General features: G+C 38.7%; 1 protein-coding gene across 2 annotated transcripts in view; it reads left to right on the top strand.

The window, feature by feature from the left end:
- DNAH8 (dynein axonemal heavy chain 8) overlaps positions 1-17,921 on the top strand; it is a 263,980-nt gene that overhangs the window by 168,948 nt on the left and 77,111 nt on the right. For both annotated transcript variants that reach the window (XM_070514986.1, XM_070514987.1), the window contains exons 67-73: positions 2,573-2,710; positions 3,817-3,944; positions 5,073-5,244; positions 6,744-6,899; positions 11,261-11,416; positions 13,153-13,335; positions 17,003-17,108. In XM_070514986.1, the coding sequence (XP_070371087.1) occupies positions 2,573-2,710; positions 3,817-3,944; positions 5,073-5,244; positions 6,744-6,899; positions 11,261-11,416; positions 13,153-13,335; positions 17,003-17,108 (1,039 nt within the window). The remainder of the gene's footprint in view (positions 1-2,572; positions 2,711-3,816; positions 3,945-5,072; positions 5,245-6,743; positions 6,900-11,260; positions 11,417-13,152; positions 13,336-17,002; positions 17,109-17,921) is intronic.

The raw sequence follows: 17,921 nt of genomic DNA, 5'->3' as shown, positions 1-17,921 counted from the left end.
TATAAAGGAAAACTGGCTATATCTTTAAAGTTTAGAGATTAGGTTTAGAGGCTGCATTTAATTACTATATTCCAAACAAAATTTATAAAAATTAGAACCAACACCTAGAAATGTTTTAAATTTCAAAGACAAAGAGAAACTCATACACATCTAAGGAATAATCAAACAAAATGACAAAGGTTGCTTACAAAAGAAGAGAAATCAGGATATTGCAGACTTCCCACAATCCTGAAAAGTAGAAAATAATGGAAAAACATATGCAGAGTATTGAGGAGGAAATGCTGGGGTTCAAGAATTCAATAACTACCCAAGCTGCCCTTCACGTATGAGGGAACAAAAAGACATTCTCAAGGATGCAATTTAAGTGTTGAGGGGTAAATACACACACACACACATACCGTCCTTACTGGGCCAGACTATCCTTCATGATGGAGGGAATAGAAGCATATTCTCAGGAGTACAAAGGATTCATAAAATCTACAACCAGACATGTACTACCCACTGCCCCCTGCCCCCAACCCCATAGAGCTAAAAGAGTTGAAAGTGAGTTCTCTGTGGAATGGAAAATTGTGAGTAGGTGATCGGGGGGTTACTGTTATAGAAATTGGCTTCCTTTTTAAACTGTGGATAAGTAACTTTGAGAAAAATCGAAGAAAATAAATTGAAAATAGGAAAATTTTAGCAAAGGGGAATGGTGAGAAAGTATAGTAAATGCACCCAAAGAAAAAGATACCAAGAGAGAAATGTTACTAGAAATTCAGAATTCAAGAAACAAAGGACTTATAAGAGCAGTTGTTTTTATTGATGAAAATGGTGATCCGTGGTGAGACCTAACTGTAATGATGTTTATGCAATAAATAAAACAGCGTCAAATTACAGAAGCCAAATCCATTAGTGTTTTAAGTGAAGATTAGCAAAAATAGTATTGAAATTTGAGATTGTGGCACATGCTGTCAACCCATGACAGATCTGGTAGGCAGAGGCCAGCTTTATGGGCGTGCAGCCTGTGCACAGGGACCCCGTGTTTAGAAGAGCTCATGCTTGGCTTAATGCTCTGCTGTCACCCTCTTGACGTTCTTAATACTTTTTTAACAAGGGGCCCTGCATTTTCCTTTTGCACTGGGCCCTGCAAATTATGTGGCCATTCCTGAGTAGGCATAAATTAATAATTATTTAAAGACTTTACACTTTTTTTTACACTTATTTAAAGATTTTACACTTATTTTTAAGGTTGAATAGCTACATTGAACTTTCTTCAATATGAACAAAGAAAATAAAATTATTTCTGGTGTCCAAGAAACATTTACAAAAATGGACCATATTCAATTCTAAAAGAAGACCTTGATTCAATTCCACATGCAAAAATTACTGAGGCCTCATTCTCTGATTATAAGCAATAAAATTAGAACGTTTACATTTAAAAAAAAGCTAGTTACTTCTATTTAGAAAATGACAAAATTCTAAACCTTTTGTGACGTGACCGAAATGCTACATCGTCAGCCCTTAAATGAATCAAAAAAACTAAATATTCTAGTACATACTCAATTACAAGCACACACACACACAATTTAAGGAAAGTGGAATAGAGCTAATAAAAATTAGGGAAAAGTAACAAAATTGAAGCATTGGTGCTTTGCAAAAGAAAATATGTAAGAGATATGTTCTTGGAAAAGCTAATCAAGAAGAAAATGTACAAGAGCAAATGAAAAAAGATAAATCCACATAATCACTGATATGTAGATTTAAATAATTAAAAAGCAAATTTTACACAGTTATATGTAAATACATTAAGAAATCTAAATGAAATGAAAAGCTCCTGGGAGAAAGGACTAAATTCTAAAAACCAAATATTGAGAAAGAAAGTGAGGAAGTTATCAAGGAACTTTTTTATTCCAGCAGACTCTAGGGCTATGTTAGTTTACTGATCAATTATTTCAAATTTACAAGAATTGGATAATTACCATACTGTAAGACTTAGAAAAAGATGAAAAACTACTGTTACAGTAATTTTACTTCAAGAAATCTTTACCAAAGAAACAATCCAAAATGTTTACATACCCAATAGTATTTATCACAGCATTATTTATAATAATTAAAAATGGGGAGGGAAAAAAGAAGGTTCAAAAGTAGGGAAAAGGTTAAGTAAATTGTGATACAACCAATTGCAGGTATATAACCAATGTTCATGAAAAAGTGTTTAAGGATGTGGGGAAATACTACATCAAGTGGGAAAAAAAAAAAACTAAAAATACCAGTTGTCAGCTTCTTAACACAATACTCACAGACTATCTCTGGGTAAAATCATGGGTAACTTTTGTTCTCCTTCCTGTATATTTCTGCATTTTCCATGTTTTCTATATTGAACATTAATAATTAAAAGAAAAAAAAGAACTCCCATGAAATTTCTTCGAGACCCTCTGCTTCCCCAGCTGAAATAACTGAAAGAGATGACCTCTAGATTCCATGTAAGGAAAAAATTATTGTTATTGATGTTATTATTCACCAGTTCGAATCAGGAACGTTTTGCAGTGCTAATGCGACTCCACACTGATCGCCTCATCTTCCTTTCCAGGCTAACCTGGCCAAGCAGGAGGGCCGTTTGGCAGTTGCCAACGCTGAACTGGGCAAGGCACAAGCACTGCTTGATGAGAAACAAGCTGAGCTGGATAAAGTCCAAGCAAAATTTGATGGAGCAATGAATGAGAAAATGGTGAGATGAAATACACAAAATTGCTAAAACAACGTACTGAAATTTTACACAAGTATGTGTCATATTTAGAAAGGAGGCAAATGTTTATGATGAAAAAATATTTACCTGAATGCCCTCACTCCCTGGCTTTGTCTACTTATTTGGGATCGTTGACACTCCTAATGCTTTTTTGTGTTTTTAATAATTACTTTCTGTAAGAGTAAGCCGTGATGTCACACCCAAAGAGTTCTGACTTTGGAGTTAGAAAAGGGATTTGAGACCCAGCTCAGGCAGTTATCAGTTGTGCAGTTGGAGGCAACTGATCTAACTGCGTCTGTCAAATGCGAATCCTAATACGACCTCAGAGGATGGGCTGTGTAAGCCCCGGTGGTCTAGGAAATGTTGGACAGTCAGCTTGTTAGCGGGTGGAGGCAGGAGGAGAAGAAAGCCTTGATTTGCCGTGTCTGCTGATTTCTGTGGTCTAGGTACTCCCACCACTGTCAATTTTAAGTGGTCAATGTGACGACACTGGATGCAGATTTGGAAAAAGATGGGCAGCATCACATCGTTATGACTATTTCCCCCATGCAGACGCAATGGACTTAACCTCAAGGATACAGATAACACAAACACGTAGTAAATAGTTAGGAAGTGATGAGTTTTGATTATTTATTACCTTTGCTTTAATATAATTTGTTTAATAGAAAGTTTCTATAATTTAATTTTTCATAATGGCTGTGCTCACAAATTTTCTGAAAATTTAACAATTGGCTCTTGTGAGCTGATACAAGCTGGCTGCAGCACACTACTATTGTGTAGAATTTTTTTTTCTGGGAAAAAATACTTTGTGGACTGCAAAGAAGTCAGAATTATTAGTAAATCCAAAACTTAAAATGGTATATTTTGTTGATTTGATTATGCTTTGAAAATATTTAATAGAAATACTATTTTAAGTTATGAATGAATTATAAGAATTTAGTATGTAAAGTTTCAATCATACTGTATTTTTAGATCATATTTATTTTGGGAATTAAAATTCCTCCATGTATTTTTACGTGTGAATATAATGGATGTTTGATTAAGCAATTTAAAAAGTTCCTTGAAACATTTTCCCTTTATGAATGCAGGATTTGCTTAATGACGCTGATATGTGCCGGAAAAAGATGCAAGCAGCTTCCACTCTCATCGATGGGCTGAGTGGAGAAAAAGTCCGATGGACTCAGCAAAGTAAAGAGTTCAAAGCTCAGATTAATAGGTATAAATTTTGTTTTTTGTTATAAATCGCTCTCTTTCTCAATCATCACCCCAAACACCACCTCTCTGGGACGTCAGAGAACGTAAAGTTCATTTCCCTCAAGTGCTTTTCTTCTTCATTTCCATTTACCCATCTCTGAATCCTGTCATTTAAGAAAGTGCGTACAGGGGCCGGCCCAGTGGTGCAGTGGTTAAGTTCGCACGTTCAGCTTCTCAGTGGCCTGGGGTTTGCCACTTTGGATCCCAAGTGCAGACATGGCACTGCTTGGCAAAAGCCACACTGTGGTAGGCATCCCATGTATAAAGTAGAGGAAGATGGGCATGGATGTTAGCTCAGGGCCAGTCTTCCTCAGTGAAAAGAGGAGGATTGGCAGTAGTCAGCTCAGGGCTAATCTTCCTCAAAAAAGAAAGAAAGAAAGAAAGAGCTTACAGCTTAAGTCCGTCTCAGGAAACAGAGAGGGCAGAAAATTTTGTAAAACACTTTTAATCTCAATTTCAGTTCAGCAATGTAGGTTTTCAGTACAAGAGTGCCTCTGATATGGTTAGGATTTGCCAGAACAATCTGGATATTTGCTCCAGTTCTATGCTCTTCACCTCAGGGGTTTTGAAAGTGTGGATGAATGGTTTGTTCTAAATGCAAGGGTATCTCGTGCTGGTGTCTGTTGGCGTCCTCAGAAAATTTAAGGAGAGGAGTAGGAGTATGGCAAAAGAAAAAAAGGAAAAGAAGAAGGAGAAGGAGGAGAAAGAGAAGGAGGAGAAGAAGGAGGAGGAGGAGGAGGAGGAGGAGAGGAGAAGCTGGTTTAAGCAAGACTGAGTCTGCACAGGAGCAGGGCGTGGGACGGGAAAAGCGTACTTCGGTCCTCTGGGAGTCAAGGCTCTGGACCTGTAGGCTTCAGGAAGGAGCCTTCCCTCTTGCTGCCTGACCCACCCCAACTGTGGCCACTCCTGCTCCCTTTTGGGCTTGGGGACACCTTTTTGCAGGGTCTCTCCATGTCTGCCTACCAAGTGTTAAGCAGAGAGTACAGGAGGATTTCGCCTAGTAAGGAAACAAAACTGCACTGTCGCCTTCAAACTGCTTAATGGCCAAGCTGACCATGTGTTAGTTTACTCTCTCTGTGTCTTCTCTTAGACTCGTAGGTGATATTCTGCTGTGCACCGGATTCCTTTCCTATCTTGGTCCTTTCAATCAGATATTTAGGAACCATTTGCTTAAGGACCAGTGGGAGATAGAGTTGAGAGCACGGAAGATTCCTTTCACTGAAAACCTGAATCTTATTTCAATGTTGGTGGATCCTCCAACAGTAAGTGTTACTTTCCTTATAATATTATTTGAGCGTCAGCCTCATTTGATTTCTTGCTTACTAAGAAATCAAGGTACACCTAATTTTTTCTTTTTTCCTTTAATTGAAAAGATCGTTTTGAAAATGCTAAAGCATTACAAAAAAGAAAGAATTTTCTTAGTGGTATAGAATTTTCTTTGCATTTTAAGAAAGCTTGCTTTCAAATTAATACCAATTGCACTGCTGTGAACTGAAAGCTCTTTTGTGAATTATAGGCCTGCTAATACTGAGCTCTTCTTACAACCCTCATTATGTACACTGTCCTATTAAGACACTCTCTCTTTCAAACATTTTAGGCAAATGTAGGCATTAGCTAGGCCATAAGTACTAGAATTAACCTTCTTTTGATCATTAACCATCCTTTTTTTAATGTCCAATTGCATAACACAATAGCATGTTCTGGTATCACTGAGCGATAGCATGCCCTACTGCGCTAACCTTTCTCCCTGGAAATTTGATACCACTGTCAATTTTCAGTATATCTTGTAGAGCTCCTGTGGTGTTAAATGCTTTCCAGGCAATTTGTATTCATGAGCTGCTTTCTGATTTGTAATATGCTCCCCAGCTGCTGTTTCCTTAGGGATGCTATGCTATTAATTTCATGTTATCTGTATTTCAAAGTTAAAAAATTATCTTCCCTAATTCAAACAATGTTCAACTGCCTTACAGGGACTAGATAATATATGGGAGATGTATTGGGTACTGATGAGGCAAAGTGGGCCAGGATATCCTTTACTAATTAGGGTCTTTGGTGACAGATGCTGGGGTAACTAGACAAAGATGGAGGCTTCTTGGTTCATTGGATCTCGGGTGATTTTATTGACCATGTGGAGGCAGGCTGGCAGTGACCTCTTAATTTGGAAAGGAAATTTTCTTTTAAATGTCACTGATGAGCTCCTGCCAGTATAATGTCTCATCTCCCCCCATTTCTCTGCCTCCAGCTATGCAATCCCCCACTCCCTGTGAAAGCAGAACCAAAGGGCAGAAAGCAGAAGTTTCAGACTCCTCCCTCAGGGCTTATCTTCTTCTCTCACATCTCATGATACTCATTATCTCCACTAACTCCAGCCGTCTGGATCTCAGCACCTGGCTAGTGTCCCCACATCTTAAGCTCCTATGTTCTCGGAATGTTCAGCAACCATGCTTCCAAATCCCCCATTTAGGTTTAATATGCAATCAGTTTATGATATTTCCTCATAAATATGAAAATACAACATAAAGGACTAAACCTAGTCTTGGGTTATGAGAGAAAGGATTTATTAGAGGATAAATTTGTTTTTTTTTAATTTAATGTTATTTGGTTCACATTTACAAGTTTGGGTTTTTTCTAGGTACCTGTTGCATAGTCTCAATGGAAAAAAATGTCAAAATTTGACTTCTTTTTTATTGTGGTACTTTTAGTTACTAACGAAAGCAGTCTTGTTCTCCATCGAATGGCCATGTCCTTTCCTCTTATTCAGATTGGCGAGTGGGGGCTGCAGGGGCTACCGGGAGATGACCTCTCAATTCAGAATGGCATTATTGTGACAAAGGCCACCAGATACCCACTCCTCATAGATCCACAGACTCAAGGCAAAACTTGGATTAAATCAAAGGAAAAAGAAAATGACTTGCAGGTATGTACCATTTGGTGCATTGGAAAGTAATGTTGAAATCATAAATTTTCCCCAAATTTCAGTTAAATCTGCCAGTAATAAAGCTGTCATAACTGTTTGCTAATTTACACCCTGGGTTTTGTAACAGTGATTTGGGGCAAAAGCTCTGATTATTCTCTCTCTCCTACATCTCACTCTCCTTCTCTCTGTCCATTTTCCTGGCTCTATTGCTTTTGCCAGTGTTGGATGTGGCTTTTATTCTGGGTCTTGGGTTTGGGCATGCAGGAAAGCAGCAACAATAGAACTTGTGATCCCTCAGTTGGAGGCCATTTGTGCCAACCTAGCTCAGGTGCTTGGTACTGCATGGCATCCTGGAGTCCAGTTTTGGAGTTGGAGTCTCATGAGGAGTAATTTTAAGGTAGAGTAGACAAGGGCAGAGTCCAACATTCCTGGCTCCTTTGAGGATCTTGTTACCATCAGTATTTCAATTCCACTATCAATAGGGACTATTCCTTGTTTCCTAGACACTGTTCCCAGTTCTGCGTCTCCTGGATCCATATTTTTCTTGTACTGTTTCTACTAAACAGAATGTCTTCTCCGCTGTACCGCCCACTTCACTTATATCCTAGATAAAAGTCTTAAACATTCTTCAAAGTTCACATCCAACACTACCTTCATCTAGGCTTGTCTGTGTCTCCAGCTTAATATAGCCTGTCCTGAATCCTTACAATGTCTTGTTTGTGTTTCTGTGGTGGACTTAGAGTCTGTCCTGAATTGTTGTTCCTTGCACGTTTGTTTTTTATCTCTACCATACCATAAACTTATTGCTGGCCAGGTTTATGATTTCATACCATCTTTATATTCTCTGCACAGCTCTCAAACAGAGTAGGAGTTCTGATATTTATTGAATTTAAATGAATTAATCAATCTCTGTCATCCTTATGGGGAAAAAAGCCCAAGAAAAATCATGTAATCATCTTGATAAATGCAGGAAAAAAATCACTTGGTAAAATTAAACACCATTCATGATAAAACTTCCAGCAAACCAAGAGTAGGAGGGATCTTCCTTAATCAGATAAAGAGTATTTACAAAAGCCTACAACAAACATCATGTTTAATGGTGAGATGATTTAATGGATGAAAGATTTCCGTCTGAGATTAGGGCTTTGCTGGTAAGTGGACACTGCCTAGCGCCCAAGAACACCCCTAAGATACTCCCACCTCGTAAATACTCCAGAACACAGTACATCAGACTAAGTTTACTTAAAAAACCCAGAGAAATCCCAGAAAGGATCAGAGCATAACGGAGGAGAGGAGTTAAGGGAATTGGGGTTAATGGGAATGTGGCTTCTGAGGAGCTGCATTCACAGAAGGAGGGCACAAGTGGAGGATGCCAGCGCTCCTGCTCCTGAACCTAGTTTCCTGGATCCAGCTCAACCAAAAGTGGTCCCCTGCTCCATTCCTCTCGCCTCGCCTGGGTGATGATCTCCCTGCTCATCTTAATCATGTTTTCCCTGATCATAGCTTTGTCTCTCCATTTCAGCGTTAAATTCATTGACAGCCTTCAGTAATGTCCTTCCTGATGCAACCCAAGCCCAGGAACCTTCTTGAGGAAGTAACAGAAATATGCCAGAGATAATTCCTTATTTTAAAAACCATCAACTGCTGGGATGTAAGCAGTTGAATGTGTGAATAAGCCCGTGCACAAACACATGTAAATGAAAACAAAATGAAAAAAATTATTATTTCTTTACTTGGGAAGGAAAGCAAGGTGAAAAATGAAACACTTTATAAATGAAAAACAAAACGTGTTTCATATATCCAGGGCTGCGCTCCTCCTTGGCAGTTTTTCCAGGGCCACCTCCAATGCCATCTCCAGGACCTACAGCTCTGTCTTCTGGAAAGAGAAGGTATTCACCAAATTTCCCTGTAAAGAATTCACTGACCACCTTGTAAAGACCCAACACCTGAGGATCTGTGCAGATGACCCAGGCTCTGGGGGTGGCTACAACATAGTGTTTCTACACAAGAAAAATCAAGTGAATTAAACCTGAAATTATGGCTCTAAGATATTATTTCAAGTTTATAAAAGACATCGAAGATGATTAAATGTAATCTTAAATCAATTGACAATTTGAAAATTATTATTTCTTTACTTGGCATATTGGTCAGGCTTCTCCAGAGAAACAGAACTAATAGGATATCTAAATATAAATACAGATATATAGAAAGAGATTTACTATAAGGGATTGGCTCATGGGATAATGGAGGGTGAGAAGTCCCACCGTCTGCCATTCACCAGCTGGAGGTCCAGAAAAGCTGGTGGTGTAGTTCCAGTCCAAATGCTGAGAGTCTGAGAACCAGGGAAGCCACTGGTGTAAGTCCTAAACCGAGTCTGAAGGCCAAGAACCAAGAACTGATGTCCAAGGGCAGGAGAATATATGGACGTCACAGCTCAGGCCGAGAGCAAATTCGCCCTTCCTCCACCTTTCTATTCTAATCTGGCCCTCAACAGATTGGGTGATACCCAGCCAATCCGTGAGGGCATCTTCATTACTCAGTCTACCTATTCAAACGCTAGTCTATCTGGAAACAGCCTCGCAGACACACCCTGAAATAATGTTTGCCAGCTATCTGGGCATCCTTCAGCCCAGTCAAGCGGACATCCAAAATTAACAATCACACTTAGGAGCAAAATCACAAAAATAGTGTTTACTCTTTGGAAAATAGAGCAATAAGACTTAATCTTATTGGGACCTTTTTTCATCTTACTTAATAAGCTAGTTAAAAGCTCTTTATTTCGATTCATTTACCTTATCAACTCATAGTAAGGTCTTTCACAGTATTTGCATAAATAAAGCTATCTATCCAGAGAAACAAATTCCTTCATGTGCAGGATTTTTTGTTTTAGTCATTTCCTTTTTAACCAAAACAAGATAAGAGTAGGCTTATTTAATTTTTCAATTCCGCACTTTTTTTTAATAGCAATTGAGAGAGAATGTTTTTTAATTCCACTCTCCTAATCGGCTGCTGTCCCAGAGGATCTTCCTTGGGTCTTGAGATTAGCACTCACAGTAGCGTTGAGGCGCTAGCTGAATTCAGAGGCTAGAGTCTAAGGAGCCAGAGAGTTGAGGACTGACCCTGAGGGAATCCTCACTCTCAGGCTGGGGGAAGGGTCATAGGAGAAGTCAGAGTTCAAAGCCAGTTGGCTCATGCAAAGATCAACCAGCCCAGTGGTCTATTTTAACTAATAACAGACATTGATCTAAAAGGGATAACCCTGTCAGGCATTCAGAATTCTAAAGTTTTTAAAATGTAAAAATATAACAAGTGAATATATAGTCTTTTAGATTGATTTTATGGGAAGTATCTATCATGTTCTTTTGTTGTGCCACTGTTAGAGACAGAATACTTGGCTTGACTTAATATACCATTTCTGACATTTCTGTGCTAATTTTTTATCTTTTGTGAAGAAGATTGGCCCTGAGCTAACATCTGTTGCCAATCTTCCTCTTTTTGCTTGAAGAAGATTGTCCCTGAGCTAACATCTGTTCTAATCTTCCTTTATTTTGGATGGGGGACACCACCTTGGCTTGACAATCAGTGCATGTGTCGGCCTATGGGATCCGGACTGGTGAACCCTGAGCTGCCTAATCAGAGCGTGCAGACCTAACCATTACGCACAGGGCTGGCCCTCTGTGCTTTTTTTTTTTTTTTTTTTTTTTTATCACTTATTCATCTCATAGGGGTCCAGAGAAGATAAATGAATATCACAAATATGCAAGCTACTTTGCTTTCTCTGAGTGATTGTAGATGTGTAAGTTTAAAAGGATTAATCCTTGATTATTTCTCTTCCGTCTGTAGGAGCAGAACTCTGACATTTCATCTCAGGAATGTCACTTGAGTCTCCTTTTTTTTTTTTTTGTGAGGAAGATTGGCCCTGAGCTAACATTTATTGCCAATCTTCCTCTTTTTGCTTGAGGAAGATTGTCGCTAAGCTAACATCTGTGCCAATCTTCCTCTATTTTATGTGGGATGCATGGCTTGATGAGTGGTGCTAGGTCCGTGCCTGGGATCCAAACCTGTGAACCCTGGGCTGCCTAAGTGGAGCATGCAAACTTAACCACTATGCCACAGGGCTGGCCCCTTGAGTTTCCTCTTTTGATCAGAGAGACCCCATTACACATCTAGGGCTTCCACAAAGTCATGACCCACCAAGTTTGGAAAATTAATTTTTGTTTTTTACTTTTATTTTTATGAGTAAGGCTTCCTATATAGCCCTTAAGATTCCTGCTCATTTGTCCCACAAATCTCTTGGTTTCCACTTAGGAATAGGCATATTCTTTGTGACATGTATGTAGCAATGAACTGTTAATTTTTAGGTAACGTCTCTGAACCATAAATATTTCCGCACGCACTTAGAAGACAGCCTTTCCTTGGGTCGACCCCTTCTCATCGAGGACATTCGTGAAGAGCTGGATCCAGCCTTGGATAATGTATTGGAAAAGAATTTCATTAAATCGGGCACCACTTTCAAGGTGAGCTTGTTAAAAAAAGAAAAGAAAAGAAAAGAAAAAGAAAAAAGAAAAGAACAATGGTGACATCTACTTATCTTTTTGAGCATAGCAGCAAAGGCATTTTTCTTCAGGTGGTGGTAGTATTTGATACACTAGAAAAGAAATTATTTCCAAACTCATATTCAGTTTCCTTTTTTTTTAAATAGTATATGAAAAATACAGGAGGAGAGCAATATCTTGGTAAGAGTAGCCATTTAGCTGAAACTAAAAAACGTATTAAGGAAAGATTTGTCTGGTCATAATAATAATATTTTAGTGTTACACACACAATATATTTTAGCAGCTCTGAGAAAATTGGTTTTGCAAGCTTTGTATACATCTATACAATAAAACTTGCATTTCCTCACTAGAGAAAATGGCATTTTCATAAAGTCTAGGGACACTGATTTGTTCGTTTCTCTCTTTATTAACTTTCAGTCTAAGCTCATGGACTTTGCCGCAAGCTATGGAAACTCTTCCCAATTGTTCGTGATAACATGAATTATTTTCATTATATGTGTTTCTTTTTTAATTGGTGTCATTCTCTACCTTTAGGCTTCCTGAGTTTTATTTCTTGATAAATGACAGCATTTCTGATTGAGTTTTTTTGCTCTGGACAACTTAATTTCATGAATTTCAGTGAATAAGTAAAGAATACAAATTCTCTCATTAAACGTAGATAGATTTATTTAGAAAAATTTTCTTCATAATGTGAATTCTTTTATATGCCGTATCTAACAAGCTAAAGGAGTTTTTGTTGGCTCTACGTGCCTGAAGGTCTTTTAAAAGACCCCAGATTCTTATCTGCAATGTGGAGGCGTGGTGCCTGAGAATGCAAGAGTGCCTTAGCGGTGTTGATTTTCACTCGCAAGTGGGATTAAGATGAATTAAAAATTTAAATTATTTAAAAATATTATAATTTCCACCTGATTTTTAGATAGCAAAATCAATTTTTTAAAATATACTGCAAATTGTACTGTTTAGGATAAATGTTCTCTTTCTGAGAAAAAGTTGGCATTTTTTTCTTTGAAAATTTCATTAACCCTTTCTGTCATCAGAATGCTTCAGATATGCTTGTGAAATGCAAAAAGTAATAACACTTCCTATAAACATGGCAAATTTCCATGGTAGGAAACAGTTTCCTCACGTTGGGAAAAACAGTCAAGTCTTGGATGTGTTTGAGTTTTCCTTTTTTGGGGGGGGGGCAGGGGGAGATCAGCCCTGAGCTAACATCTGCTGCCAATCCTCCTCTTTTTGCTGAGGAAGCCTGGCCCTGAGCTAACATCCATGCCCATCTTCCTCCACTTTATACGTGGGACGCCTACCACAGCATACCTTGCCAAGCGATTGCCGTGTCTGCACCCGGGATCCGAACTGGCGAACCCCGGGCTGCTGAAGCAGAACGTGTGAACTTAACTGCTGCGTCACTGGGCTGGCCCCTTGAGTTTTCCTCTAGTCAACATTTGTTTTGGATAATTTTTTCACTTAATTTGCTTGGTATCATGGGTAAAAACATCATCGGGCAGGGCTACAAATCTAAATGATTCTAAAGGAATAGGCTTTATTATTGAAGATCAGTGATGAAAATTTTGCGTCTTTCCTTTGCAATTCATTCAAGTTTCAGGCACTGACCTTTGATAAATGCTTTCCTAAATTGAATCCGAAATTTTTGTCCTGTCCTTTAAGCTGTCTTTAATTTTATGTTTGAATTGATGTAGGTGAAGGTCGGTGACAAGGAATGCGATGTCATGGATACATTTAAACTTTATATTACGACGAAGTTACCAAACCCTGCCTTCACCCCTGAGATCAACGCTAAAACGTCAGTCATTGATTTCACCGTCACCATGAAAGGACTTGAGAATCAGCTACTAAGGAGAGTGATTCTAACAGAGAAACAGGTAATAATTTCTCAAGGGAAAGAACTTCTGCTGATAGTAAATTATAATAAATGTTTAAAATGGCCTGGGAAATTGTTAAGTGTATGGGAAAGCAACAAAATTAAGCAAATCCTATTTGCCTTTGTTAACATCAATATTTGTTTTACAATTTCAAGTCCTCTCAAGAAATCATGTAACTGACTCACTTCTCCTTCAACCCAAAACATGCCCTCGCACGTGCACACACACACACAAACACACACACTCACCTGTCACACCACTCTTTCTACTTCTGTCTTTAAACCTTTGGGTATATTGACTTTCATATCTATAGTCGTATGGTTGGATGGTTTTCGGTATACCTGAAAGATTCAATAAAATAATGATCTTGGAGAAAAAGAAATTGCTCTGAATGAGTATTATTGCCACTGTTGTAGTTTCAGCTACTACAATCTAATAATCTAGTGATATAGGGAGCCGTACTTTCATTCTTTTTTTATTAATGTTATGATAGATTACAACCTTGTGAGATTTCAGTTGTACATTATTGTTAGTCATGTTGTGGGTACACCACTTCCCCCTTTGTGCCCTCCCCCCACCCCCCCTTTTCCCTGGTAACCACCGATCAGATCTCCTTGTCAATATGTTAACTTCCACCTATGAGTGGAGTGATATAGAGTTCGTCTTTCTCTGACTGGCTTATTTTGCTTAACATAATACCCTCGAGGTCCATCCACGTTGCTGTGAATGGGCCAATTTTGTCTTTTTTTATGGCTGACTAGTATTCCATTGTGTATATATACCACATCTTCTTTATCCAATCATCAGTTTCTGGGCATGTAGGCTGGTTCCACGTCTTGGCTATTGTAAATAATGCTGCGATGAACATAGGGGTGCAAGGGACTCTTGGGATTTCTGATTTTGTACTTTCATTTTAATTAAATGGAATTTGCAATAAAGCAGGGAAATTAATTAAGTATAAATTTAGGGTTCTAATAAAACAAAGAACAACTTAAAACTGGAAGATTTTAAGAGACTGATGCAAGATTAAACTAATTTTTAAGATAAAGCTTAGAAAACATTAAAATTTTTGCATAAAATATAATTATATATATTTGCATACATAAAATATATTTGTGTAAAATCCGAGAAAGTTTATATTGGCTTAAATAAAATTAATTTTAGGATTAAGGGTTCAAGGAAAGGCAAGTTTAGAAATAAGAGCAGAGAGACAAACTTGGAGGGTGAGGAACAGAATGGCTGAAGACGACGTGTGGGAAGGAGGGAAAGGGAGAGAGACGAATAGTTGACCGCAAACACAGAGGAAAGACGTTCAAGAAGGGAAAGACAAATGATACTGACACCAAAGACACTGAGAGACTCAGTAAAACAAGAAGTAAAATTCCACCTGGTTAATAGAGGTGGTTAACTCGAGGCAGCCCTTGAAAGGCAGCCGGTCTGGTGGAGTGAAAGGGGAGTGTTCCAGCTTCCACTCTCATTAGCTGTTTGATCTCCATTTCCAGCAAACAGCGCTGGGTTTATGCAATCCAGAAAGGGAATCTGTCCCACTTCCACAGCCAGGCAGAGAGCATGGGCCCCTCAATTCATTGCCTCCATCGCCTTTTGAGGCCATGAGGTGTCAACTGTTGAAAATTAGTCATTCCTTCGTGTTCTAACTAGTACTCTTGGTCTGTTCTGAGATGATTCCTCACTGGTCCAGATCCCCTATGCAGGCTGCGCTAACTTCTGTATGGCAGGCCCCTCCACTGTCTAAGGTAGGCTACACTCCATGTCCCCGGAATGCCCAACACCCACTTTTCTAGGGCCTAGCTTCCTCTTCAAGAGATGTGCTAAGATGCTCATATCAACCTTGCTGGACAAAGCAAAATGCACACACTTAATCTGCAGGAGGACATCCTGACCTGGATGCTTAACCCTCCTAACAATGCTGCTTTTACACCCCCATTGTACACATGAACAAATGGAGACCAGAGAGAACAGAGTCTCAACCTCTATGACCACATGGACTTCTCACCCTGCCAATGCTTCCTAGATAAGCTTTACAGGTCGTTCTGTAAGACTCGCAAGTGTCCACTGGACCATGATGCTTGTTTTCCCATATCATACTGGAAAGGAAGCAAACATGATTTCATTTTGTCCATGTAGTCCTGTACTGCCACCCAGGGATGACTATTTTAATGAAACCAGTTCATTAGCTATTCCCCCGCAAATAAAGCCATGATCTTCATCGTCACCCCATGAAATACTGCAAATCTGATCATGCAATGGCAATGTACACTAGTCTTGGAGTTGGGGAAGAAGAGTATTAGACTTGTCTCTACCTGAAACTAGCTGTGCATATTATATTGGGATGCTATTTGGAATTCATATTTCTGGCTCAGTTTTCCTAGAAGTAAAATAAAGTTATTGAACTAAATTCAGCACACTTCAATTTAGCAAATATTTGCTGGGTTGAGCCTCAAGATAAGTGCTGTCAAGAATACAAAAATGAACAGGACCAGCTCCTGCTCCCTAGATGCACAAGATCTAATTGGAGTGACATAATCTACACACAGACTGTGATGTGAGCCGCAGGAGATGCACACATGAATGTTGTGCTGCGGCTTTTGATCGATGAATTGGTTTAGGAAGACTTTCTCAAACTGATGGAATTTCTGAAGCAGTTTTTAAAGAAACTTTCTCAAATAAGTAGTTTAAAAACACTTTTTAACGTAATTCTAAGTACAATATGTGATTATGCATAAAATTAGAGGAAAAAGTGCTATAAAAATGCTATTGAGATCATTTCAATTTACTCTGTATTTAGCAAGAGTATTATGTTTATGTTAGATTTCCTGAATTTGAAAACTGCACTATGGTTTGTAAGAGAATGGCCTGGCTCTTAAGAGACTTGCTCAAGTTTTGGGGCTAAAGCATCATGACACCTGCAAATGGTTCAGCAATAATAATAACAACAATAATGATAATGTTTTATAGAGAGAGAGATAAAGAAAAATGTTATTCGGTGAATCTAGGTGAAAGGTAAATGAGAGCTCATTGTATCAGTCTTGCAACTTTTCTGAAAGCTTGAAGTTTTTTTCAAAATATAACTTGAAAACTACGTCATTTATGTAGAATAAGATGTACCTTCCAAACATCCAGTTTAGCCCCTCTGATAGAAGGGGCTGCAAAATAATGGAAAATGGATTCTTATTGGCAACTGGCTATGCCAAACCAGGCACCTGGTGTGCCTACAGGCAGGTCCCAAGCTAAGAGCTCACTTTTGGCTTGGGTCGCCTCTTGGTTTCTTGATATTAATGCCTTCTGACTGCAAATAAAGTTAGCATTTCTCACAAAGGCAGTGTGGGGACAGGGCCAAGAGAATGGGACACTCTGACTTAAGTAAGCTTAGAGCAGGGGATAAGGGGCAAAATTATTTTAGCAGCGTTATCTCATGCATGCCAGTGTAAGTGCTACGGAAATTTAATGCTCGTGGGCATAATTTTAAAAAATTGTTCAGAGAAACAAAAATACAGATAGATTTGACTAATGATAGTAATTTCTTCTGTCATTCGGAAGGCACTTCGGTTTAAACTTTCAAAAATTGATAACAAACACTAGTACATTGAATTTGCCATTATAACTGGTAATTACAGTTCTGATGCTATTTTTTGTTTCTTAATAACAGGAGTTAGAGTCTGAGAGGGTTAAACTTTTGGAGGATGTGACTTTTAATAAGCGAAAGATGAAAGAACTTGAAGATAACCTCCTCTACAAATTGAGCGCTACAAAAGGTATTGTGCTATTAGGAGTAATCAAATAATGGCTTCTGAATAAGGCTTTCTTGTACCCTCTTTTCAGTGTCCTCATGATTACAGATGTTGGGAAATAGTCGAGTTATCAATGCACAAACAAGGGGAGGCAATTTCCATCTAGACATTAAAGAGAGACCGCAGAGAATCTGATTTCTGAATTAGCAGAGTCTGAGCATTTGAGAATAACAGAGATTTCTTGATATAATTGCTCTCTCATGAGAAAAATAAGGGCTCCCAATACAGCTAGGTAACTCATAATAGGCTAATTTGCTTGCCTAAAGGAAACTAATGTGCTCAATCTATTTTTCTTTTTTTTAGATTGACTCTTTCATTTGATATTAAAATGCAGTTTCCACAGTGGGTTAGGATGTGTGTAATCCATGTCAGAGGCACTTGAGCACCCAAGGCCCAGCTTGTTCTCTGCTTGACTTGACTTGACCTCCCACTCAGAGGTCAGGGAGGGGTTCTCCTCTGGACAGTCGGGTCATTGTACCATGCCCTGATTTGGGGATGTGCTCTCTCTCTCTCAATATATAAGAATACTTTGTCCAAGGAAAATAAATCAACAAACACTATATTGTTCTATAGTAGGCAAATTACGGTAACCTAAGTTCTACCATTTATTAGCAGTCTAATAATGAGTACTTCCCAACAGCACTTCAATTCTTGGGCGTACGTTATGCATTACTCTCACGACAGTCTCTAGCACCACCTTTAAGGTGACCACCGGGAAAAGCCATCTGCCCTAATTGCGCTGCTTGTGCTGGTGAAGTTCAGACTCTTGGCCCAGTG

This window comes from Equus asinus, chromosome 8, assembly GCF_041296235.1.
Source record: "Equus asinus isolate D_3611 breed Donkey chromosome 8, EquAss-T2T_v2, whole genome shotgun sequence".
Lineage (NCBI taxonomy): Eukaryota > Metazoa > Chordata > Mammalia > Perissodactyla > Equidae > Equus > Equus asinus.
This window is presented reverse-complemented; position numbering and strand designations above follow the sequence as displayed.